We start from the raw sequence: 27,713 nt of genomic DNA on the forward strand, positions 1-27,713 counted from the left end.
TAAAACCGAGTTCTTTCCTGACTGCGGCCATCAGCATGAGTTGATAGTTCCTATAAACACTCATTGATTTTTCTTCCTATGCCCCTGTGCTCAGTTCCTTTTGTGTGCCCATGCACCAAGAAGGGAATGCATTGCCAGGAATGCTAATTGGAACGCTGAATGGCTGGGGCAGAACAGTCACAGAATGCAAATCTGTAATCATTCATTTGCTTGTGAGCTCCCTGGCAAAAGGGCTATCCATCATGACGACTTGTAGGCAGTACTAGCCATTACCACAAATAAATAATAACTGTAATGATTTTACTGAAAATTTAAGCCTGAAAGTTCCTTCAGGAAAGAGAAACACGTCAGAGGAGAACAGCACCAGCAATAAATATCCACTGTGGCACGGAAGAAGACTTGTTTGCTGGATAAATGTGATTAAGAGATGCATTTGGAAAAAAAAATCATAAGGTGTTCATGAACAATTTGTGGGCAGTAAAAAGGCAATATTCCATAAATAGCCAGGTCTTTAATTAATGTCCAAACAGTCTGCAATCTCACATCACTCCTGTGAAGTGTAACAATTTAACCCTGGTTTCTTGGTCAGATTCCAGAATTCCTTGCTACAGACAGTTACTTGTAATTATTCCCAAGAATTTGCACTAATGTCATGGCCTCAGTCACGAGACTGTACAGAATACACAAATCATTTTAGCAGTGCTCTAAGAACTGCATCTGTGTTGAGAGTGCTTTGAAAGATCACTCTTTAAAGACCAGGGCTCTGCATACAGCTCTGAGTAACCTACCCAGTGAAGCATTCCTGCTTTTGGGAACCTCAGCACTCCATGGTGATGGATGATTATCCTTGGACACTCTAGATGAGCTCCTCTGCTTACTGACAGAAAAAAGAAAAAAAAAAGAAAACTCAGTTTCTTATGATTAAGCTTGCATTTAACTACAGTGTGACTCAGGATGTGTCTACAGCAGAATTTCATGGTAGCTGTGTTGAAACCTTGGTTGTGTAAATGCTGAGTTCTGTCTAGAAGATTGGTACATATTTTGGGAAAGCACACTGCAGTGCTCTCAGATGCTAAGTAGATGGAGGGGATTGCATTCGTGCCTGATACACAGGGACAGCAAGGCCTGACATACACTTTTGGCTGTCTAATCTCAAACCAATTCCCACTTATTTGAAAGAAAGCTTCACTGTATCCCCCACCAATGCTCAACAGAAAAAGCAGTGCAGAATTTCACCACACTGCTGATGAGGATCAGACTGAGCTTGACTGATCAAGGAGTGGCCTTGATGTAAGCTGAAATAGCTTAAAGTTATAAAAGCAGGCTGTACGCCGCTACCAAGAAATCCTTCAAGACATCAGGACCTTACTTCATCCTTCCCTAACATTTCATTTCAGGGGGAAAAACGTTGGAAGATGTTGATGTCGAGCTCAGTGTTTGTACTTAGTACCCTTCTATGCAGGGAAACCTCAACTATTTGCACACCTTGGTAAATGCTTCTAGGGGACAGAATGAAGGGTGAGAACCTAGCCTATCTTCTCTGCTGACCACTGAAAAGACACAGTTTTAGGGCAAGTTAGATAATAGTTTCAGAGGTTTGCAGAATGTGTAGAAAAAACATTCCGGGTTAGCTAAGTATTACAAACTATCTAATGTTAAACAATACATCCAGACAATCAGAGTCACAGCTTAAGACTTTTCCCTTCGTGACAATTTCATCCACCATGATTCTGCTCCTGAGGCAGAGTTGACTCTATACATGCTGGCTCCTACCCAGTCAACCTGCTGATGAGGTTTCATACTCTACCGTACCCTGGTAAGGTTTGCTGTGCCTAGTCAATTTTTTTTTAAGTTCAGTAGAACATGATGCATTCCTAAAGCTAACCTAGGTAACAGAAGAGGAAGAATATCCACACACGTGTGTGATACTTCACACAGCTAATTTCTAGCATCGGTAGTGGCCAAGATGCTTATTAATGACTCATGTAACTTGAGCTATATTTTGACTAAATCCTTTGATTTTCGCTCAGCAAGAAAACATAGTTCTTTCCTAAACAGCTGTAAAGAAATCAAAACCAGAAAGCAACGAGGATTTGTAGCTACTGAAAACCATGGCAAAACTCCAGCTTTGGCACTGCAAGTCCCCATTTCTTTGTTTCAGTGCCCCAAATTAACCACTGTTTAACACACCCAGGAAAACAGTGACACTGAAGAAGCAAGTGAAGAGCATCCAGGCACACACAGTCTTCCCATAGCATTGTTGTGTTCTGCTGTGTGACCTTGATTCACCTTGTGTAACTTGTTTTCCACACGTTTAATCATCCATCATAAGACCATTGACTTATCTCTAGAAAAAAAGGAGCCCTGAGGAGGCACCATACCCAGGATCCTATCTGATGGACTCTCTAGTGTAAGACTTGGTGCCCACATTAGCTTTTCACACTCTCAGTCTCTGGCCAGGAGGGATTTTGAGGTTCTGGCACAGCCATTCTGGAGCAACTTGTCACCTAAAAGAAGGATGAGCAAAGGCGACCTTGTACGTTTTCTGCTCTCATTGACCAGACCTCAGACCTGCATGTTCCCTGGGGACTTGCCAGAATCTAGGAGCCAAAACGTAGAGACAACACTGGCTGGCACATCTCAAAGCAAATGCTTCTTGGCTAGCGCTGGAACATCATTGAGATTGAAATGCCTTCACTGTACGTTTCAATTTCAGCAAACCAGCATTCCAACAAAATGTGCTCACCCAGCTCCACTCTGTAGATCTATGTGCTTACGTGGGGAAAAAATGTTTTACTTTTTCATCTGTTTGCCTATATGTTTAATGGCATGCAGAGAGGACAGCCACTCTGGCTGCCACCTGGAGGCTCTATTGAAAGAGCAGTCTTTCCAGAATAAACATATCTCAGAAACTAGAGCTGTTGGGAACATCTGCCACTTCCACACTACACATCTTGATCTGATCACTACAGAAGGCAGGTAAACACGCTGCGCTCTTTTGATGCAGTCTTATCAACTAACATCATGTATGACCCAAAACACAATCATGCAATAAATAAATAAATGTAATACATATTTTTCCTCTGATTTTTGAAATCTGCGTAATCAGAAGCATTTTCTTCAATAGTAAAATTCTTACTGTCAAACCTGAAACACAACTGACACATTACCAATAGCTGTCTCTAACGTGAACATTTTTATAACTCCCTGCTTTGCAGCCCCATATTCTCATTTCTAAGTGCCCAAATATCTGAAACTGTATCTGTTGTAACAGATACCTGATAGATGCCTGCTGTGGACACGCACATGCATACATGCATGGCTGCACCCTCCACCACAAAGCAAATTTTGCTCTACAGCTTGCAACACCCAGGTATATTCAAATTTCCTTACAGTCTGAGAGATGAGATATCATTAAGCCTTGGCAGCAGATCTTCTGGTGTGTATGGTGTGCCTTTACATCTGGCATCTGAATCACACAGCACAGTTTGCAGGAATGGGAAGAAGCCTGCACTAGGAAGGTTTCGGGGTGCGAGATAACCTGAAGGAAGAAGAAGAAGAAGAAGAAAAAACACCATTATTATGATGCAGACATGCATTTTCTTGCCATACGTTTCTCAGTTTCACAGAGGTTCTTTCATTCCACCCTGGCAGCAATCTCTGCCAAATTCCACTAGAAGCCCCTTCTCAACACCAACAGAGCCATGAAAGGCTATTTAATGAGAAAAGAGTCAAGCTATTTGCTAATAACTAGATACCTGTCAATCCCAAAGCAACTGCAGCATTTGTATTTTAAATAAAAGTAGGCATATGGCCAGAGTAGCTTGAAGTATCTATAAGAGGCATGTTCTCCAAGACTTGGTTTCTGTGCAAAGCCATAAGCTTCAACTTCAAGCCAGGATAATAAAAGAGAACTGTGTCTCAGTTTTTACTGTAGAAAGGAGCAATAGATTCAAGATCAGACAACCTCCTTTACGATTTGTGCAGGCCTGCCCAAAGAAGGGAGCAGAGCAATCTATCACCACTTCCTCCTATGCCTCCTGCTATTGCAGAGCAGCTCCAGTGCCATCTGCTTGGTGACCGGTGATGCAGGCAGCCAGTGCCCAGGGATGAGATGCATGTCCCTGTCTCCCATTTCCAAAAATACCAAGAGGACCTGAGCAGTCAGAGACTTTGGTGCTTTGTGTGCCACTTGCCCCATGCTGCTTACTGCCAGCCCGCAGAGTTCACCAAATGCTTCTCCTCTCAGTGACAAACGCTCTAATAAATCTCAAAACTCTTTTGCTGAATCACAGCAACATATTATTTAAAACAATCATTTGGAAAATTGCCTGGCAAAGGACATGGTGATTATTTCTTCTACGGAATGGAGCCAGATTTACAGAAGGCCTGCAGGCAAGTTTGCGCGAATTGATTACCTTGCTGTTCAGTCTTCAAAGATGACCTACGACTCTTGCCCAGGAGCAGCTTTATCTCCAGCACCTCCAACAAGCACATCCTACATTTGCAGTACATTCATTTGTTATAGCAGTGGTCAAAAATCAGATATTCCCAAAGGAAATGACAGCATTAGATGGAATATCTGGCTGCCAGTCTCCCTGAAGAAGAGACATTCCCCAACTTTCCTCAGGAAGGCTGGTCACAACCCATGGCTGTGTAATGTGGTGCTGGTCCCCAGAAATCAGAGGGGTTGTTTAGGGAGCAGAATTTTGGGTAGAACTGCAAATACTCATAGTTTAGCATGGGAGTTCACACTGCTTTATACCACGTAGCAATAGGCACACAACTGCTGAGACCTGCAGTGTCAAGCACCCATTTTGGACGCTGCTGTGATTCCTTCGTGCCTCAGCAGAGAACTGCCCAAGAAAACTAAAGAAGATGCCCCACTGCAGGAGAAAAGCAGAGCTCTACCTGCCTTCCAATGCTTGCTGTATCTTCCACACCACCAGGAGTTACAATGCAGGCTGAGCCAGCTCCCAGTAATTGCAGAGCACCAAGCAGAGTGAAAGATCTCCTTTGTCTCTGCAGGCTGTCCTTCTGGGGTTGAGGCCAAAGGACCAAGCTTATGCTATTCTAAAGGTTTTGAAGTGGAAATAAGCCCACTGCCCACGAGGGAAACTGCACGGTAGGGCACTTTCATCTAGAAGCATCCATTTGTGCATACCCCCAACTGCATCTGCGATGTCTGCCCGTTGAGATCACCAATTACAGCCCTGTGAAACGGCCTTCTGCACACCCTGACACTTCTCTTGTCTTCCTTCTGATCTCCTGCACTCTCATTTGCCTTGACAAAAATCGACTCGTACCCCACCCAAACAGGCACACCACAGGCCTCACTTTATCAGCATCTCCATCAAAACACTAGCCCAAAGAACTGGAAAGCTATGAGATTCAGGACAGGGAGCTCAAATACACAAAAGCAGACAGGTAGGAGGGAAAGGGCTATACCTTCTACTGCCATCTGCATCTACCAGTGTATCAGCAATTAAGAGCTAAAGCCTTGTAACTCTTAAGTGGGATAGCAGAGGGGGGAACACAAACACAAGGCCAGGAGTTTGGGAGCACTGTTCTTTGCTAGAGAATCCTAGGATGGCCTGGGTTGAAAAGGAGCACAGTGCTCACCCAACCCCTTGCTGGGTGCAGGTCACCAACCAGCAGCCCAGGCTGCCCAGAGCAACATCCAGCCTGGCCTTGAATGCCTGCAGGGATGGGGCATCCACAACCTTCTTGGACAACCTGTGCCAGCGCCTCACCACCCACTGGATGAAAAACTTCTTCCTAATATCCAACCTAAACCTTCCCTGTCTCCATTTAAGACCGTTTCCCCTTCTGCTATCATTACCCACCCCCATAAACAGCAATTCCTTCCCCCTCCTGTTTATATGTTCTCTTCAAGTACTGGAAGGCCACAGTGAGGTCTCTCCAGAGCCTTCTGTTCTCCAAGCTAAACAAGCCCAGTTCCCTCAACCTTTCCCCATAGAAGAGGTACTCCAGCCCTCTGATCATCTTAGTGGCCCTCCTCTGGACCCACTCTGAGAGCTTCTACTGTACTCTGTACTGTACTGTACTTCCTACTGTAGAGAGATGCAAGATGTTTAAGGAGAAAAATCATACAAGGGATCCTCCTGCAACCAAAGCAGAAGATCCTCTTGTGAGATATAAGTAGCAATGCTATATTTTAGAATTAGACTCAGAAGCATTATGGTTTGAACTAAATGGAAAAATTAGGCAATCAGTTGCTGTATCACAAGCAAAGCGTCCTGATCCATCAGTGATGAACTGATACAACCCTGCACTGTTTGTGGCACTAAAGCAGGGGAGGTGCCAGAAAAGGCTTCTGTGGAAGAGGCTGAACTCTAACAGCAGTTTGAGAATCAAGGAAGTTTTTCATGAAAGGCCATAGACAGAAAAATGTGAAATGTCCAGGCCAAATTCCCTGCAAGTTCCTCTCATCCTGCAAAGGAGGAAGTTTACCGATGAGAAAGCAAGCCAGGAGATTAACGCGAGTCTTATCCCATCCTCCTTCCTTCCTCCATCCACTCTCTTGTGGCATGGAGCTGTGGCTCCATGGAGCCCCATGAGCTGTTCTACCCACACGTACACATCCACTGGCTGTGTCCCACACCCCTGCAAGGATGACCAGGGAGGAAGCTGGCTCCCTCTGGGAGACATTTATAACCATCTGTCCCTCCCTGGGCTGGGATTTATCCAGCACTTCAAACACGACATAAGCACTAGATACCAAACTTTATTGAAGGAGTTCTGTAAACGCCCTGCAAATCTTGAAGGACAGTTTCAATGGTGATTGTTTTGCAATCTGAAACACAATGCTTACTATCACCATTAATGACCTCTGTCATATTTTCCCTGTAGGGAATGCCTTCAGAAAGCATCTCCATATCCCACTCAAATCTTCTGCAGTGCCAAAGCCAAGGAAAAAGGATTTCCTGTGCACAGCAGACTCCAACTTTATGATCCCATGATAGAGTAGATCCACAACACTTGACATCATTTATCACTGTCACCGCCTTCAGCTTTCTATGTTATATTTTCCAGAAAATCCAGGTACCCTTGGAGGATATTTCTACACTGACTATGAGCCCCACGGGAGAGATCACTGCAGCACTTGTGCCCCTTCTTAGCTCTGCTGGGACGTGACCTCCACAGGTTTCTTGTCAAATTTATTAGTCTGCAACCAAAACTTGAGCCCAGATCTGTATCTTATTAGTAAAGACTGACTGCTGCGTTTGCTAGCAATGGAAACCCAAGCGTAGAGGTATTTTGCTGTCCTCTCTCACTATGGAGTGCTTTGATTTTCTGCCAGGGTTGAAAGAAAGGCTCTGAATGTGAAGCAAACAAGGCAAGCATCCCAAAGGGCAGAAGAAGCCCAGGGCTCAGCACTGAATGGGCTGGCAGGTTCTCCCTGCTCATTAGCATCTAGCCAGTCTGGTCACATGCTCTAGAGCTGAAAAGAAACAAGGCTTTCATTCTATTGGGAATTCTGGCTTTTCCACATTTGCTTTCCTCTGGAATAAAATTGAGGAAGTTTATTGCTTTTACTTTCTGGAATGCCCGAGATTCCAACATGCTTCAACAGAAGCAAAACTTCTTGGTTTTTTTTTTCTCAAGTGCAGGTGTTTGATATAATAACGATGAAAAATGTGAAGTTAATGTCACATAAGGCAGACAAAAATTACTGTTTCACTACGATCTATGAGATTAATAGAAATTGACTGAAATGTCCAAACCTAAATGAACCATGTTTTACCTTGCCACAGTGATTTTGTTGTCTTCTCACACTGGGGTTTGCACTAGCAGTGTACAGTAACTCTCTGCAAGGAATGAGGCATTTAGCAGAGTGCAGGTAGAATGCAGTGTGTGCAGCCCCTAGCATCACCCACTTCCACTGGAATTCATCAAGTCTGCCTCAAAGAAGGCATTCCTACCCACACCCAGGTAGAAGGTAAAGTCCTGTTTCCACCAGCCAGGGGTCTCTGGTGCAAACCAGCAACCAGGTCATGGTAGTTCTGCTTTCAGGGCTCGCTACCCAGCTATGCCATCCATCCTGCAAAATCGGACAAAATCTATATCCCATTTTAATCACATCAAAGATAAGAAATCCCATTATGAATAGCTACTTTCTAAATGAACTGAGGTACATTACCTTTTTTGGATCTTTTCTTATTAATTTCAAAAGTCCTGCTGAGGTTGTCCCGTTTTCTATCCTCCCATATTTTAGCAATATTTCCCTACCACTACATTCTCTTGGCTTCAGATTTCACATACACTGATACTGTATATACCTTACACATTAAGTCACTGTTCGTGACAAAAATCCATACAAATCTCAACTCTTCAACTGGCAAATTAAGAGCAATGATGAGCAAATGACTTCATTAGGATTACTGTGTTCATTCAAAACACATTCAAGCCCTGCTACAGCACACAATGAGACTTAATAACTGGCACTTTTGGGCAAAGGAAAAGATGGCCAAGAAGTGGTGAGTCAAAGAAGTAAATAACATCTTGATCAGTTATGAAAAGGGTGAGTAAATGATCATTTCTTGCAACAAAGACAATGAAACACGAGGTAGCAGACAAAAGGGAGAGTTGTGGTGTTTTTTTTTTAAATGAGCACCAAAATATTGTGTTATATATTATAAAGCAGACATTTGTTTTAGAACAAATTGGACAAATCCTCCAAAGAAGATATTTCAGTGGCTATTAAAAAGGAATATCTGGATTCAAGCCGTCTACTTTCTGGCTGAAGAACCCTTCAACTTGTGAAGGCATCTCTGGTGGAAGTCTTGCTCTGTGCTCCACAAGCTCTCTCAGTACGCTCTCTGTGATTCCTGCAAGCTCTCTCAATCATCCCTGAGCAGCAGCAGAGGTCTAACCCAGAGCAGCAATTCTGTCTATCAGCTGTGACTTACAGTTATCTAAGCAGTCACAAAATATACACGGGAAATATTTACTGCTATGGTGTCCTCCTCCCAGCTTTCTAAGCAAAACCTTGGACTAAATTGTGTATGTACAGCGTTCTCACTTCTCCTCATCTTCCCCACAGTTGCACAGCATTGCTTTAAACTTTATTTCTTCACTTTGCTACACATCCAGAGGCAAAAAGACAAAGAACAAGCCTCTTTCATGACATGATGACTGCAACCATTCCTCTTTAACCACACACAATTGTCATTTCCAGCTATCTTTTGTAGATAGCCTTATGATAATGCCAGCAGCCTTGATATCTCTCCGAAGTTGAAGCCTAACAATCAAACCCATGGGATAACATGAATTGTGAAGCAGGGTTGTGTTTTTTTATGCATGTGGAGAATGAGACAAATAGCTGGCCGGCCTATCCTTTCATCTACAGAAAGAGAATATTGAATTGCTATGGTGCTTGTACTGATGCGACACTGTGTGAAAAATTCATGTGCTCTGAAACTGATGTCTCACCACGAACCTGAAAAAAAGGATCTATGTGTTCTTAGAGACCTTGGAATGAGAGCTGTGGTGAGAGCAGGACAAGGAGGCAAAGGACTCCCAGTCAAGCAGGTCCTGAGCCTTTCCTCTTTCACATCTGCAAGAGCAACGCCCTCAGAAATCCCAGTTATTGGGGGAAAAAAAAGGGTGAGGACAGTAAGTGCTACAGTTCCTAGCAGTACAGCTCAAATCTTGTTCAGTGTGTCTAAAGCCCATGGCATAGCAGCGATTAGCCCTACTGATTTTAACGCGATTACTCATGCTTCAGGTTAAACGCGCACTTAAGAGTTGCTCTGGGTCAGAGCTAATGGTTTGATATTGCACTCCCTCTCTACCTAGACTGCCTTTCATATGACAAAGCTCGTTTTTAAAACCACTGCAGAGCTAACAGGTGATTTCTTTCACCCTATTTCTGACCAACCAGCAGAACTGCCATTTACCTCTCTGCAATTTCCCCTGCTAAGCTGACAGCACCGGAAGAAAACATTCCCTTGAGTTAACCTTAAAGTTGCAAGACACCAAGCACCTTCAGCATCTGTCATAGTGGGGTCACTTTTGCTCCTCTGAGAGCCTCCATCACTGCATGTGAGCACAGGCTTCTGGCAGCTGGGCCCAACACCACACGTGTCATTATGATGAGCTGGTGTTAGCCCAAGTCTCCCTGGCACTGAATAGGTGCATTCCTCCTCTGCCTTGCTGTTAGGCATTAAGCAATGTCATGCTTGGCCATCTTTCCCTCAGCTCTAAATGGAGTTATTTTAATTTCCTCCATGCAAATCATAACCAAAGGATGCTGTGAGCTGCTATTATGCATGCACCAGTCCACCTCTCTACCACACAGCTTACCCTCATTCACAAGTTGTACACCCACGACCCAGCTCCTGTTCATCCCACCAGGCCTCCATTCAGCTTTCCAGAAGCCCAGCGGGGCTAAGTGAGATTCAAGAACTTGAATTTTTCATCCTCATGCCACTGGCATTTATGCTTTCTCAAGTGTCCCAATAACACGATGTCCTCAGTTGTCTGCCTACAACAGCGAGATGGAACAAGCAGACAACTCACTGCAAGGCTCCTCCCTGTGTTGGTGGCTTCAATGGAGGAAGCATCTCATTGCCCAATTCTTCCCTCTAGCAAATAATAAGACCAGCCCAGAGCAGACAGCAACTGCTTCCATGCTCATTAAGACTAGGCAAGCTAGTTTTGCTTGCCCACAGACCTTGGCCTTCCACCCCTTCATTTAATAAATTAGAAATCAGCCCTTGACTATGAATGCATTGGGTTCATGTACTGAACAGGGAGATAATAAAGAGCAGAGCATAAAAATTGAAATGAGTGGGAGAAGCAGCAGATGTGAAGGAAGGAGAAAGAACTTCCAAACCCAACACAAAGGAGAAAGGAATAGTGATGGAGACCTTCTAAGAGGCACGGATGTAGAAATGACAGAGGTTATGTCTGCACTGCAGGGCAAAGCTGATGGAGACACACAGAAGCTTCTCTCTTTCAATGGTGAATGTCTTCAGCTAGCTTCCAGAGTCCGTGTTTAGATTCTTTAAAGAAATACGCCCTCATTTCCAGAAACACAGACCTCAACAACTGCTAATTTCAGTGCAATCCAAATTCCTCGGCACCTTTGGAAAAATACTTCTGTGTTTCTAGGTCCCAGCGCCTGGATACAGGTGCTTCAGGAAGCCCATCAGAATTAAGTCACTGCCCCAAGGCCTTCTTATAATACAGTGGGGAGAAAAAAATCCGGGGAACTCAGGAATTTCCAGCTCCAAATCTAAACATCCTCCAGTTGCACCTTACAAGGCAAAAGCCTGTACAAAGAAACAGTACAACCCAGAGAAGAGAAAGCTACAGAGAGCCCTCACTGTTACCTTCAGTACATATAAAGGGGGCTTACAAGAGAAAAAAAAAATGGAGAAAGACTTTTCCCCAGGGCCTGTAGTGACCAGGCATAGGGTAACAGTTTTAAGCTGACATCAAGTAGATTTAAAGATGAAGTTGGTGAGACACTGGAACAAGTTCCCAGGAGATGCTGTAGATGCCCTGTTGTTGGAACATTCCTAAGGCAGACGGGGGCTGTAAACAACCTGGTCTAATGGAAGGTGTAAATGTCAGTGACAGGGCTGCTGGAACCAGATGGTCTTTTAAGGTCCCTTCCAACCCAAACCATTCTAGGATTCTTGATTAGAAACATCACCAGTACCTAAAGGGAGCCTATAAACAGGAGCGATGTCAACTCTTTGAAAGGGTAGATAACAGCAGGACAAGGGGAAATGCTTTGAAGTTGAGGGAGGGAAGATTGAGGTTGGATGTCAGGGGGAAGTTCTTTACTAGGAGAGTGGTGAGGTGCTGGAACAGCTGCCCAGAGAGCTGTGGGTGCTCCGTCCATCCCTGGAGGTGTTCAAGGCCAGGTTGGATGGGGCCCTGGGCAGCCTGGTCCAGTATTAAATGGGGAGGTTGGTGGCCCCGCATGTGGCAGAGGGGTTGGAGATTCATGATCTTTGAGGTCCCTACCAACCCTGGCCATTCTGTGAGTCTGTGATCACAGCAATTTGTTCAGGCTAACCTAAATAAAAGGACACTTGCGGAGAGATCTGAAGAGACTATTCTTCTAATCACACTGAAGTCAAGCACAGACAAAACTGGCGTTGAGTTGTCTAGACAAGGGCAGACAGAAAATGATAGACAAGAATCATAGAATCCTAGAACGGCTTACGTTGAGAAGAACCACAATGTTCATCTAGTTTCAACCCCCTGCTATGTGCAGGGTCACCAACCACCAGACCAGACTGCACAGAGCCACATCCAGCCTGGCCTTGAAAGCCTGCAGGGATGGGGCATCCACAGCCTGCTTGGGCAAAGAGAACTTTCCCAACAACTTAAGACAGCAGTGCAAAGCACACCGAGGAATGGGACTGCTGTACCATAGGCAAATGGTGGAGCAGAGTGCTGGGAGTCTGATGTGTGCTTCTCTGTATATAGAGTAAGCTGAACTCTTAGGGTGGATCATTCCTTACATAAATACCCATGACTTATCCAAATGAATGGAGTGGCCTGTGTAGTCACCATATCCTGACTACCTATAATTACCATGGGAACCTATTAATTTTTCCATACTACCCAGTGAAGTCACGGAAGGACAGACTGGTGGAGCACTTGGTTACTGAGTCTATCAGAAATATCTGAGTGAATGCAATTCATCATGCAAGCATCTCTCCATGGAGGTGATGAAATCTGGGTGAGAATTCTGGGCAGAAATGAAGGGTAAAACGTCCTTTGCCAAGAGGAGGAAAGGAGTTCCCTGGCATTAGAAACTTGGTATTTTTTCAGACTGGACCCAAGAGCAAGGTTTCTTTTCATGAAGAAGGAAAAATATTTGTGAACGAGGCACAGTTTTTGTAGACCGTGCCTAACTTTCACCCTTGGATAGCAGAGGGAGTCTAACAGGAGAGCAAAGCCTTATCTTCTTCACAGCACTGAAAAAGCAAGATTTCAGAATGAGTGGGCAACTAACCACATCCAAGAGAGCTTCTATGGAGAATGAGGATGAGGTCAAAGTGACAGAAGGGGAAAGAAGGAGAACAGAAAAGGAAGAAAGCGGGCGGGTAGGGTGTGACAGGGCTAGTTAAAGCAAGGAGCATAATTGGGCTTCCCTATAGACTGAGTGGGTTGTGCCCTGAGGGACTGATGGTATCTCTCACACAATTCCCATACTTTGCAAAAACCTGTAGTGATGTAAAGGGACTTTTGTTCCTACTCACTCTAGAAAACAGGTGATACAGACACAAAAGACTGGAAGATACCTCAGACCCCATTCACAGGCTTCCAATGCAGAGCTTCCTACCTACACACTCCACACGGTGCAACCCAGTGTCTTCCAGCAAATACATCGACTGTAACAAAAGGTCAACAGACACAACTTCAACGTGCACAAAGGGTTGGGTAAATCTGTTTGGTGAGACTCTAGATCATCACAGGAGCTGAGTATGCAGAGAAACAAATCCCCATTTTCTTCTGATATTAATTTCTGCTGACCAGGAAATACATCACTGAACAAATACGTGGGAATAAGAGCGGGTTGGGTTTTTTTGTTTGTTTCTTTTTTAAGATACTAGGTGCTTCAATCACAAAGCAAATTGGATTCCAGCCTCCTACTTGACCTCAGTTCTCAGTGTTCCTACAGGTGATTGACTGGTGATGTTTATTTGGCATGTCACTTCTCTTTTGAGCTCAGCCCACTGCTGGACCCCATTGCATTAGGTGCTACACAAACAAAGGAAAGCAAGTGACTTGCACTTTCAAGAAGCTCTTGCCACTTGTTCATTCTTGATGGATACTTGCTAGGTAATTTCCTGAAATAAGCCATTAAATGCGTATTAGACATACTTCAGGAGAACTCATCTCAAATTGGAGCTAATTTAATTGAGCAAATAATAGATTTCATGATATTTCTGTGGCCCTGAATATATGAGATAGGTTAGATCTTAGATTTAGATTTTCTGTGGGGTTATCTAAAGGTCCAAAACTCAGCATCTGAGCAGCTTATTCTATCTCTGTGTCGTTGATTCTATGCTTCCTGACTTCTGTCTGCCTGCAATAATCTCTTGACAGCAGGATTGGAAACTGCTTCTTGCCGCCATTTACTGATTGTGCCATTAAACTTGTCACTGGAATTTGGTATAGAGTGGATCTAATTCCTGTTGAATATAAACCCCACCTGTAATCATTCTCCTATGTGTCCACCCACATTGTTTTTGTTTGTTTCCTATCAGAAAAGAAAGCTCCCAAATGATTTCTCTTTGTTTCAAGAGAAAAGTTGATACATTTTTCTAGTTGTCAAAAATGAAGAGTGTAATCTTCAAGTGGGTATTCTTATTTGACTAGAAAGACAGCAGGAAATAGCTGTTCAATTCCCAAGTTAATGTTCTTCTTCATCCCCCTTGGATTTCTAGATGGCTTCTAAATAACATGGATCACAGGAGTATGCAACAACCATTAACAACTTTTCCAGCCCCAAACCTCCATTGCAATAGAGTTCCCGTCATCTACTTTAGATAGAAAGACTACTCAGATGCTGAGATTTGCCCCAAAATAAAATTCATCCACGCAAGAAAAGAGAACAAGTCCAAACATACTGACCAGTCTCCCCTTTCCTGCGGAGAACCACTGATGAAAATACTTGCTGCTCCTAGGAACATTCCTTCCATTCCAATAATTCACAGATGTAATCCCCCAGAGCAAACATAAATACACACTCAAATTAATAGCCATGTGCAGAAATGAATAAATATTTTACCATCCAGCTGGCACTCTCAACACTGGCCTTATCTGATCTCTCAGGGACAGGAAGTACAACCACTGGAGCCACGTGTAAGGAATGCCATTTCCACACTTGGCCAAAACTGCAGTTCTCGCCAAGTACAACACGTCCTGTCCTGCCTTCTCCAACTGGTTCAAAGGGATTTGGGCAGAACATAAATAAAAAGCCTGAAGAGGCCTTTCACTGGCAGCAGATGGGCTTGGGGTTAAAAGTCCAGCCTAACACACAAAGAATGTCCTTCTCTGTTTAAGACTCTGCAAAATTTATAGGAAGTCCCTTATTCTAACTCTCCATCATTGCTTACAAATTAGATAAACAAATTTCTAGCCCGAGTAGGCTGCAAGCTCTCTGAGAAAAGGGCTATCCTAATTGCTTATCTAGTGTTTATTACCGTGTGGCCTTTTTTCATACATCACTCTGAAGCTCAGAAACACTTCTAATCAGAGAACTGCACATTATTAACCAAGTTGGAACATTTCCAGTGCACACACAGATCTCTCAAACACATTTTGCCCATCTGATAGCTACAAACACTAGAAGCCAACTGCTTGTCCTTGCTGTTGTCAGTCTGACTCTCCAGTCTGTATCAGCCTCCTTGCCTCAAATACAAACGTTCTGCATTCCCATGACGTTACTTTGTTCTTGTGCACTCAATGTCAGTCTGATGCTGGTTAGCCATGGTGGTGCCTCTCCTATGTATAAGGTGTAGCAAATCTTTTAATAAAGGCAATTTGAAGGCCTACTCTCACCCTGCGCTGGGAAGATGTGGCTGTCAGTAACAGCTCTCTGTACAAGGATGTAACTTAGCAAACTAGATGTGAAATGTGAAGCACGAATCTTGCATGTTCTTCCAGTGCCTCTGCAACTGATGTTGAGGAATGCCTCTAATGAGAAGATAGTGAAGGGAGTACAGCTCTGTAATTGATTTTTCCCAACACAAAGGTAGGCTATTGCTAAAAAGAGGGACCAGGTCATCCAACCAGTCCCTTCCCCTCCCCCTTGGGTCTGCACTTGTTGAGGTCACAATGAGCAGAACCAGGGATTAGATTAAAACCAGAATTAACACTGTGGAAAGGAAAAAGACTTCCAACTGGATAAACTCCTTGCTATATATTTTTTTTTTTTACCATGTAATTTCATAAACAAACATAGCCAGGGATGAGAGCAAGACAGGACTGCTTCTTCTGGTGGTAACAGGTATCCACTGAACTCAGTGTAAATTTTTCAGAGAAGATTCAAGTGGACTCACATTCTGAGATACAGACACAGTTCTCCTGACTGAGGAAGCAAAGCATGCAAGTGAAAACCAGCTTGTGTAAACTCTTCACCCATTTAAGCACTATCAACACACACTGGCCAGCTGCTCTTTGGCTTGCTAGCAAAGGTTCACATACATCATCATGTCCCTGGAGCCAAAGAAGTTATCACTTTTCTGCTGAGCCCTAGCAGTAACTGCCTAAGTAGGTGCTTTTTCCTTTAGCAAACGTAAGGTGAATCTCTCACGATGAGCACACTGTTTTTACTATGTTTTCTTAACCCTAGTTGAATCCTATACCCTTACTCATTTTACTGAATAAGAATGCCCTCAGCTGCTCCCTCGTCCCTCAATTTATCAAGTAGGTTTATACTGCTGCTACAACAGCAGTATCTGAGTGCATCTTGATGAGACAGTTCTGTAAAGTTGTTTTCTAATTATGAAACTAATTTGAAAGAAACATAAATATAAACAACCTCAGAGGAACACTGACACTTTATTTACAGCATGCTACATACCAGGAAATCTCCACTGGAAGCTACAGAGAACCGGATTTACAAAAGTAACAAAAAACATCAAATTAACACATCAGTCACCGAAATGAGAACTAATCCCCAAAGAGATAAAAGCAAACCAGTTACTTACAGTTTGGCTGTGGTTCTGGGGGGAATTTGAGACGGATGATAGCCAAGATTATGAAAACAACCACAGGCCAGGAAATTAAAATGAACGACCATACCTATAAAACAGCAATGAAAATATATTGGTTATGTTTGTTGTATTGATGCGTCCCAGGGCTTGTCTAGAATGCACAAGTTCCACCCTAAATGAGTTATAGCATACACTGTAAATAATGCCTGTCTTGGAACACATATTACTAAAACTCAGGTATTATCTATACAGGAGAAAAACTACATAAGATTGTAAGAGCAAATGACAAGACTGAAAATAACACAAGCTTCCCTGTGTTTCAGTTTGGCTGTTCATGCATTTTGTACTGATTTGAGACACTGCTATGTAATAGTAAAAGCATCCTTAGGTGTACAAGACCTTTGGATGCAATGGTCACAAAACTTAACAGCAAAAATGGAAAAGGTTGGTTTTGCTTTCAGTAAAGATGCCTTTAATTTGACTGACTATTCCTCAGAAGTCATTTGACATACAAATGACAAGGTTACTTTTTTCCAAAGGTTTTCACAATCCCTCACAAACAGCAGAGACAAAAGAAAGAGAATTTTCATAGTATTTGTTTACAAAACAGTGCAGGAAGGGATTTATTACAGAGCTGTGAAACCAATCAGTTGGAGAAATGCCATCCAAACACTGGCAACCTGTCACTCCTCATGTGAGCTTCTGACCACACAACCCGACTCCCTGGTTCCATCCCACTGCCAAATTGTAGCAATTTATGCAGATGAGCTGAGATAAGAGAGAAATGATGCAAAACCAGCGTGGCACGTTGGAAAAAAAAAGAACATTTATAGATCTCTTGCCTTTGACACAAGGGTAGCCCATTTCAACGGATGGGAAGGAAGAAAATAGAATCTGCTAACCATCCAGTGTAGTAAGTCAATGTAAGTACAAGGCCCAAAGTCAGTATTAAAACCTTGGTGTTTTGTAAGCAAGGAAAATGCAATTCTTCAAATAATTAACTGCTTCTGCACTAGCTGGCTAGCTTGGTACTGTGGTTAGTGGATTTGAGTTTCCACCTGTACAGCTCCAAGTGCCCTGTGCTGTGAAATTGCTATCTTCATGCCAATTTCTGAAACTCCAAAGATGTCTTTCTTCAAAATCACCCCATTTTGCATCGCTGCGTTGCTGTTTCTTTCAGATCAGCACATATTATCCCACACCATTTTTCCAAAGGTAATTCCAAGCCCATAATAATGTCTTCGTTTCCTGTAACACTTCTTAGAAGGTAAAAAGCAAACAGACAGACAAGTCCTGGAGAGTGACGAGCTTAAAGATGCTTGTTTTACAGCAAGTCCTTCCATACCACCCCTTGATGACATGACACTCAGCCACAGAAGTGGGAACAGGATTCGTGCCCCAAAACAGGGAACTGACAAATGTCAAACCACCTCCTAAAACATCCTTTTAGAGGAAGTCTTCCTCAAATTTCAGCATTCAGAAAGCAGCTTTTAGCTTTTACAGACACTACTCTATTTTCTTTATATGTACTCTATACAACAAGATCCATCCCTGAAACTAACATCTTTTTATATAATACTTTGTATCACGTTTGCCTTATAATCAGACCACAAACACAGTTTTTAACTTGGACTAATTCATATGCACATGGTATTATTAAGGTATCCTCCTAGTTTCGTACCATGTAGGCTAAAATAAAATTATGGGGTAACAGCACTGAAATTGATCTTAGTCAGAGGCTGCCTAAAGGAATGGCAAGATATCCTTCCTATTTTGGGGGAAGAAATGAATGCTGATTGCCTACACTGAAGGAAATCTTTGCACCTCCCTGTTTGGAGCTAATACAGTGCTAACATTCCCCACTTCCCAGACAGCTCTTCCTTTAGAATCTCTGTCCTTTGACTTAATGGGATTTAACAGCAGCTGGATACGTCAGCTGCCACACAACAGTGTTCTCACTGTCCCAGGCTTTCCTACTTAATGAAAACAAGACAACCAGCCTGGCCAAACCTGTGCAGGTAGAACATGTTTGCCATAATCAAAGCCAATTTGGCTTGTGAGATTAAGCACTGTGCCACATGTTGCATAATCCTTTAGTTACTGGACTGTTTCAGTGCTAAGAGCAGATTAAAAATCTCAGATCTTTTTACATTTGGATGCAGGCGTGTGGTTTTTTTCTGCCTTCTGCCTTTTTTTTTTAAGTAAGCATACTGCACAGAAGTGACAGATGGAAAACAATAAACAAGTGCAAGAGGCACTGATTTCTCCAGCTCCCTCTGGCAGGCAGGCCAAACTTTGCTCCCAGAAGATTGCCCCCTCAACTCACGGCCATTCCTTTCTCAGCAGGAGTAACCTGTGTTGAGGCTCTCCCTGGGTATGGATGAAGAGCTTCAGCTGATTTCATCAAATTGATGGCCAAGAAGCTGTAGCTCTCCCCGCGCTGCACAAGCAGAGGCAATCTCTCAGGGGCTCTGAAGAAAGGGCACAGAGGAAATAAAGCATAAAGCAAAATGCAGGATCAAATGTTATTTGCTAGCCCTGGAGAGGCTGATAAACAGAGCAATGGGAAAGCACTTCAGTCTGCAGAGGGATGGGAGCTGGCTTGTGTCAGAGTGCTCTGTGACATGCCAATCAGCCCTGGGGAGGGCAGTGAACATCACTGCAGCAGCAGGAATGCATTCATGGGTTATCAGAAACAGAGAAGCTCAGAGTGCTTCCCCTGCAAAATGAGCACAGGCAAAAAAAAAACAACACAACAAACTTCCTGAAAGCTTGGTCCACTGGTGGAGACAGATTACACAGGTGAAAATAAAAAAGGAGGAAGCTGAAAGGATAGGGAAAACAGGATGCATTTGGGAGCAGAACTGTGGGTTTATGGCCTCACACTCCCTCCAGTCTGAGCAAGATTCCTAATTGAGAGCAAGAGAGGGAAAGGAAGGAGAGTTGGATGGAACGTCTGCCCTAACATTGACATACTTTAATTGACATTTCCATTCTACAGATGTTTCATCTCTACAAGAAACCAAGAGCAGCAAGTCTGTACAGTCAGCTGTATACGCAAGGTTTAGGTTAGCATTTACTCCAGGTGCAGGAGCTGAAAGAGACCCAAGCCTCCAGGTTCTAACAACCTTGTTAAAATTGCTCTTGAGAAACTGGAGGTAATTTGTTGGTATTTTTCTGCATCTCACAAAAAGACTCCAGTATCCTTTGCAGCAGGCCCAGACTTAGCTCAGAGGAACACAGCATGTCTGCAGCTCCTGGGGAAGATCACAAGGACTCAGATTAAAGACTCTCCCAACCAGGCTCCCGACCTGAGAGGCAGGACAGGGCAGGCACACAGTGGACCTTGCAGCAGCATGCAGTGATATAAGGTCTTTCATTCCATCATTAAATCACACTCTCCATGGCCACTTTTCTTGTCAGCTTTTTCTGCACCAGCCAATGCTTTCCATTCAACTAGAAAGTTTAAAAGTCATCACATCTGGATTACTAGCAAGGGGATGGGTTGCAACACTTGTCCATGAACTCCAGTGCAGTTGTATTGAAACCAGCTTGCAACAAAACTACCAGAATAGGCTTCGCCTGGACACGCCGTGCCACCCAAAGGACCGCTTGCCTCTATGATGCTGCAATTCACATTGATCTCTGGACACCATTGGCAGTGCTTTCTTTTGGAAAGACAGACCATCTGGTATGTTTGATTTGCCATGTACTGGACTGCAGTGGAAATCTGCCCTACCCGTACCTCTCAGAGTCCTTTTCCTTTGGCCAACTGTTACAAAAGGCTACAGAGGATACCCCTAGTGCCCTCAAGCAGGGAGCAGGGTCTGTTCACACTGGATTTAACATCCTTAATTCAGGTCTGCCCATGAGTCTGTGTATGGTTTAGTCTGCATAAACCACTGGCCCAAGGGAACAGAGGCGTCCCTGGTATTCATTCTGGACTCCTGAGCCCTCAATGCAAGACCCAACCACTTGGGCTTAAACGACCATCTTCTCTTCCATGTCATTCCTTTCCTTCCCTCTCTGTCTCTATTGACAGCTTCCAGAATATTTATACTTTAACACCATGACTTTCCTCTGGTGTAGAATCCTTTTTGCTCCTCATTCCATAGAATCAATTGAGTTGGAAGGGACCCTCAAAGGTCCGACTCCCCTGCAATGAACAGGGACACCTACAGCTCCATCAGGTGCTCAGAGCCCCATCCAGCCTGATCTTGAAAATCACCAAGGAAGGGGCATCCACCACCTCCTTGGGCAACCCGTTCCAGTGCCTCACCACCTCTATTGCAAACAACTTCTTCCTTACATCCAATCTAAATTTCCCCTCCTTGAGTTTGAAACCATTTCCCCTTGTCCTATCATAACAGACCCTGCTAAAAAGTCGGCACCCTTTCTTACAACCTCCCTTTCAGATGCTGAAAGATTGCTATCAGTTCTCCCCCAGAGCTTATCCATGCTATCAGCCTGTCCTCATAGGGAAGGTGTTCCATCCCTAGGAGCATTTCCATGGCTTCCAGCTCCCGCTCCTCTACGGCTTTGCTTTCGCACTCACCGGCTGCCTCTTGACACTCAGCCAGTTCTTCCACAGCAGGATCCTCAAGTGCTGGAAGAGCGCGGCCATCCTCGGCTGACCCAATCAAAACCGTGTGGGCCGCGTATTCCTCCTCCCCAGGCTTAGGAGGCAAAAGTGGAGGCTCTAACCCAAATGGGTATCCAGTGTCCGAAATCCAAGCCCCTGCCTCTTCCCCACAGCATAGCTCTGAAGCAGCTACCTCATCCACTTGTTACTGCTGTGCTCCCTGTAACCGTAGCTTTTGTCCTCACAGCAACAATGCCTAGCAAATTCAACAGGTTATTCTTCTCCAGGCAGGCAGGCAGACGCAGCAGCCTGCCTCCACTTGCATTAATTATAATATCCAGCCTCTCCTGGCTGCTCTTTCTTCAAGCCCTAACCGATAAAATGGATAGCATTCCAAAAAGATGCTTCTGCTTAAACAAAAGGTGATGCATGCCTCCTCCTCCCTGTGATGAAATTACCTGCCTACCCACACACTGCTTCTGCTGGAGAGGTGTCAGCAGCAGTAAGGAGTGTGGGCTGCTTGCCAGGCCTCTCCAGCTTCCCTGAGTTCACAAGCAAGTGCTGGGAAGAAGAAAGTACCCTCAGCTACAGCTTGCAACTTCCTGGCATCGCTGAACTGGAATTATTTCTTAATACTTGTGAGTATCTCACGCCTACCCACCCAGGGAAATTAAAAAACAACAAACAACACAGAAGCTGAAACAAGAGAAACATGTATAAATGAAAATCTAATTACCCAGCTTCCTACATCTTCCATTTCCTTCCAGAGAGATCAGTCCTGGCATCCTGACTGAATTCAATGTAACATATTAAGTCTAGACAGCAGAATCAGACCCCGCACCCGCAAAGAGTACAGCACAGATGTGAGGCTTGAGCACTGTTATTATTCAATTGATTGCTGATCTTTTTTTCAGCAGCTAGTGGTGAGATTTTACTAAAAACTGGAGATGAAAGGAGAGAGTAAAGCGCAGGTACAGAGGGAGCTCTGGCAGCAGAGAGGACTGCTCAGAGCACCGTGGACTGTAACAAATCTGATACAAACTTATCTGATGAGCTCTGATCATCCAGCAGTGCTTCTTATCCCACCCAGGAGAAGACCAGGTACACTCAATCGCCCCATCTGCTAACACTGAAAAAATATAGGAAAATACTGAAGTTTTGACCAAAAATGGCTTGGAGTACTCTGACAGTGATGAAAATATCTGCATCCATCAGTTTTGTGGTTAAATTTAGAGGTCACTTCTAAATTTAGTTTAGGTTTGACTTCTTTAGGGCACAAACATTTTTCCAAGAAGAATGACATATTTCAGACCAGATATTAAGATTCATCAAACGAGCACAGTGATCCTCCTCAAATTACTGAGGAATTTATCCACCTCCATAAACTTCCTGTGAGACCAAAGGCGTGCTTGATGCCTGTTTCCTCACATCTGCCAGCTTCCCAGACGGGAAGAAAATTGAGCTTTCCCAACTTCTTTAAGCCACTGACTCTCTTCAGTGCCGGATGAAACAGCTTCTCTTCTCCAGTGCTGAAAGGATCCCTGCTCATTTATGAAAACTCCTGCACTGGCAAGCAGGGCAAGGAGACTCATCAGGCTGCAATTACAAGAGCTCTAATTACCCTGATCTACTGTCATGGTTTTGGTTCCCATTCTGAGCAGTGTCACACGGGCTGACAGAGGACAAACCCATTTTCTGTACCCCAGTGCTGTTGAGCTTACTACACTACTTGGGGAATGTGGGACCCCGCAGTGGATGCAAGTCTTGCCCACCATGTAATGGTCAGCCTTCAGCAGCTCAAGGCATGATACACCCAGACCTTACCCTCCCTGACTAGCTAGAACTGAACAATAAATGAAACTACATTTGAGCAAACGCAGCAATGCTATCAAAACCCTGAAAGGTTACATTTCAACAGCCAACATCCAGCCTGGGGACATAATAATCAAGCCCTAACGTGGAACAAAACCCCAACCAAGCAGCATGCTGCCCATGTCCTTCAGTATCTAAGCAAGCTGTGGAAGAAGACTTTGCTGTTCTCAGCATATTTCATACAGGAGATCAAAATAGATTCTCCTACACGCCATTTGTTCTAGCCACAAACCAACATCATGCCTCAAAAATGAAGAGAATCTTGAATGAATCCTTGCCAAACTTCACCCAGGGGTAAACATGGAAGAGGCAACCCTGCCAGCCAGAACGATCTTGGAGCAGAGGAACTTTGATCTAAGGGTAGCTAAGAGTGCTGTTCAATGAACTTAAAAGTCTTCCCTGGTGAAATTTTGATACAGATGAGAGGAAACCTGCACATGTAAACTCTCAGTTCTACACTACACACGTTTCTTCTACCAAACTTCCTTAGGAGAAAGAGGTCTGTGGCTGAAGAACAAACACTGCTCCTCAGGACACTGCCCTAGTTTAGCTATATGTAAAAGGCACAGCAGATTTCATTTCATTTGATCCAAACTCCATTTGCAAACTCGATTCACTTCCTTTCCAAGGCCAGAAAAAAACATCCAGAAATAGATAATTTTGCTCTAAGGGAGAAGGAGAAAAGAAATTTATGATTTCACCATTCACTGCTTTGCCAAGGTCTTTTGAGGCAAGCATTTGATTGCTTCTTTTTGGTATTCAGTCAAAAAACTGTTTCAAAAGAACACTGTGATTTGGATAATAATATTCCCAAGCAAATGCACATCCTTAGTTCCTTTGTGAACCGAGACAGCAAACATTCCCCTTGGGAAGAACCCAAAGGGTAATTTGTTCGAGTTCACCACTGTAAAACCAGAATAACTCAATGTCAATTGGCTCTCAGAGTGCCTGTACTCATCTCCCCAAACACCATACAGTTCCAGCTCAAAAATGCAAGATGAGAACTTCATTAATCCCTTATACCTTCTTGCTTTCTAATTCCTTTGCTTACCAACTCCTGCAGGTGGCACAGGAGGCTGTGCAACTACATGGCCATTCCTGACAGACTGACCAGTGTCCCAGTGACAATGCTAAGGTGCACACAGGCAGAGAGGGAAGAGGAGAGACAAGCTAAATTCTTTCTTTAACCAAGAAACTTTCATGTATGTTATTTCTCCTGTTGAAGAACTGCAGTTCATCTCTTCCGGGCAGAGGGGCAAATTGCTGGTTCAGAGCAGGGGGAAGAAAAGCAGAACCTGCTTCTGTGAACATGCAACTGTAGGAATCCTCAGGACAGCTCTGACTGCATCCAAGGCAGGTCTTTAGAGGAGGTCTTTAGAGAGCTCATTACCTCACATGTGGCTATGGCCCACCACGATGACACAAGGGGCACAGAGTGTGGGGCAAAAAGTTTCTTGCTTTGCACCAAGAACTCACAAACACTGAGTCCTTTCCTTGAGACGTTCTTTTAAGTAGAGGAGCTTTTACTTCAGTGAAAATGGATGCAATGACACTTCCCAGGTGTGCCAAGTTAGCTCTATCGAGAAACAAAAGCTTAGGGAAGTGATGCAGGACAGAATTGGGAAGAGGAGAGAATGGAGTCAGACTGATGATCTCCAAGACCATCTAACACAGGAGTAGTTGGAGCAAATCTGCCAGGGCAGAATATTTACTCCATTGAAGCCAGTGCTGGAAAAAGAAAAAAAAACCCAAAACTGTTGGCTGTGAGGAAAACAAACAAACAAGAGCAAAACACTAATCTTGCAATGTCTGTGCATGCTACAACTAAACCACAGAGTCTTCCATAGACACATGGGTGAACAGTGCTTCGGGGCCTGGAGGAGTGATCGCTCCAGCAGTGAGAGAAGAAGCATAACCAGATGAACTACGATGCCACAAAACACATGCAAAGCAGCATCAACTAAAGAAGATCTGTAAGGGGAGCAGTGGGGCAATGCTATGACTCAAAGAGGCAGGACTCTGGTACTTTCCTCTTGCACACTCTGCAGTGTCTTTAGTTACTGAACTGCAGCGGCGGGGCATTCCTCATGGTTTGTGCAACCTAATATTGACCACATGTTGGACTCTATCTGCAAAGGAATTGCAGGGATGCCATGTGTGGACTTCAGCTGTCCACACAGATCTCTTGTCAACAAATCAATCCAGGCCAAGGAGCACTGCAAGAGCGGCCTGCAGCCCCCCACTCTTACCTGCAACTCACAGGGCACTAGCAGACCAGTGCTGAGCAGACCCAGCTGCTCAAAGATGGATGCAAGTTATGTGGCCTGCTAGCATGCTTTGCTAAGATGGCATCCACTAGCAAGGTGCTACAAGATGGTGCCACTCTTTATACCAGAATGGTTATAGAAGCAGAAAAGGGGAAGAAGAGCCTTCACGCAATGGGTACTACAGATTTACAGCTTTCATAGAGTAGACCTGTAGCAAAAAATAGATCTTTATGAAGTCCATGCTTCTGAACACTCTGAAACCTGAATGAGTAGGAAACAAAAAAAATCAAAGAACATCACATTTGTCTGCACAACCAAATGCAAAAGTGAAAGTCTACAGCTAACTTAAAACACTGGCTTCTTCACACAAGACAGCAGTTGCCTGAGGCCTTGACAGCATTAGGCAACACTGTGGGCAGTGCTAGATGATGGTGGAAAGGCGTAAGAGTCTTATGCTAACTGGTATGCCACTTGCAAAAACTATAAAAAAGGCTCTTGTCAAGCAGCCCACAGCATTCCCTGTGCATGACTGCACCTGCTCTCTTGGCCACTACAAATTCCTTCCAAAGGCATGGCAGGAGCCAGGTAGGTTCCTCCTTATTTCCTGAATACCTAATGTCAAGCACCTGAAAATGGCAGAGATTTTAGAAGGATTATCACTGAGTACTTCTGAAAAGAAATGAGGACCCTCAGAATGCCTACAGGCAGCAATATTTAATGGGAACTGCAGGTGACATGGCATTGCCACACTACTGCTCTATTACTTTGCCACCAGCAAAGACATCTCAAGAATTCTTCACTGACTTTTTTTTTCCTTCTCATTTTCAATGTGTTTGAGCTTGGAAATACAAGGGGTCAGAGAGGACATCCCTCACAGAGAACTGCGTTGCTGATTTTTGGCTCACAGTCCTTGGATATCAGCTACATATTTCTACTGAGCAGTCCTGTTTTCAGGAACGACACCTCAAATGAAGTCTGAGTTTTGGGATATTCTGAAATCAGAGCAGCTGAGCACCAAAATGAAAATGTACGAGCAAAATGTATGTTCTTGTTCAAGTGGCAGCCAACACTGAAATGTCTGGAACAGGATTTTCAGAAGAGCTCCTGATTGCTTTGTTTACCCCTCTCATAACAAGTTCAGTGGGAATAAACTCAGGGAAATGCACCTTTTGGCTTTAAAGCCTCTGTTCAGATGGGAATACAGTGTCACTAGCCAGTTTTTTGCGCTATCCATTGGATCCCAAGGACACTTTCATTTACATCAGGTCCTAGCAAAGCTGCAGTTCCATGAATCACATCTTACCATACCCAGCAGCTGAGCCCTTTATTTGTGAGGCTCCTACATGTGTCTACCCTGCCAGGCTACCCGCTTTCCAACCAGCTACAAAACCCCGCAGTACCATTCATGCAGAATGCTGAATCAGGATTTAAGGTTAGCTACAAAAAAGTTGTGGCTACAAGAAACAGATAGGGAAAGGCAGTGTGCCTATAGATCTTGACAGCTGCAATAAGCTCATTAGTGTCTCCCTGGTGTAGTAAAAGCTAGCCAGCAGACCATGAATCCCTCCTATTTCACCCTGTTGCTCATCAAATAGGCCTGGCAATTAACTGATCTTCAGATTACATACTCAAACCCACCAGTTTGGCCACCACTGTGCTCAGACAGGTATGTGTAGCATCTGCTTGCTTAAGTCCCTTTGTCAAAATCTTCGAGTCAGGGTCTAACTTTCAATCTACGCAAACCCACAGGATCTCAAGGCTTCAAAGTGGGCATTAACTGATAACAACACATGGCAAACTTTGCTCAAGAGCCTTGCTTTGTAAGAGCAAGCAGATGGTATCGCTGCCAGTTTCACTAGTATGTCCTTTAACCTTTCTTCCCGACTATTAACAATGTTCAGATCAGATCTAATGCCAAGGCTTGCAATAAGACATTAGACAGCTACCAGCATCCAAATCCTCTGACGTTTCCCATTTATCATCTTCAAGCACTCAGCCAGCTTCCAATCTGTGTGGCGATGCTCGTGTCCTGTCACGTGAACCTGGACAGCTGACAGATGGACTAATTAGAGCCCACAGAACTTAAGGAAAGACAGATAGCAAGGTCAAAGCAAGGTCACTATGAAAAATGGATTTGACTTTGCAAAAAACAGGGGGTATTTCCGAGGCTGGGGACAAGTGAGCTGCTCAAATGAAAGCGTCAAAGATGCAAAAGAAAAAAAAGAAGAAAGAAAAAAGCTTCCAAATCAAAATATCTAGAGACAGACTGGAAGGTTA

At 44.0% G+C, this 27,713-nt stretch overlaps 1 protein-coding gene across 1 annotated transcript in view; it reads right to left on the minus strand.

Annotated features, from left to right (window-relative positions):
- Nucleotides 1–21,339, minus strand: part of ABCA12 (ATP binding cassette subfamily A member 12) — an 80,590-nt gene extending 59,251 nt beyond the window's left edge. The window contains exons 1-4 of the mRNA XM_042874433.1: nucleotides 21,271–21,339; nucleotides 16,710–16,803; nucleotides 3,394–3,541; nucleotides 789–877 (exon numbers count right to left, since the gene is read on the minus strand). Of these exons, the coding sequence (XP_042730367.1) occupies nucleotides 789–877; nucleotides 3,394–3,541; nucleotides 16,710–16,803; nucleotides 21,271–21,339 (400 nt within the window). The remainder of the gene's footprint in view (nucleotides 1–788; nucleotides 878–3,393; nucleotides 3,542–16,709; nucleotides 16,804–21,270) is intronic.
- Between the last annotated feature and the right edge of the window lie 6,374 nt (nucleotides 21,340–27,713).

This window comes from Lagopus leucura, unplaced genomic scaffold (assembly GCF_019238085.1).
Source record: "Lagopus leucura isolate 7727_CA_CO unplaced genomic scaffold, USGS_WTPT01 Super-Scaffold_100012, whole genome shotgun sequence".
Lineage (NCBI taxonomy): Eukaryota > Metazoa > Chordata > Aves > Galliformes > Phasianidae > Lagopus > Lagopus leucura.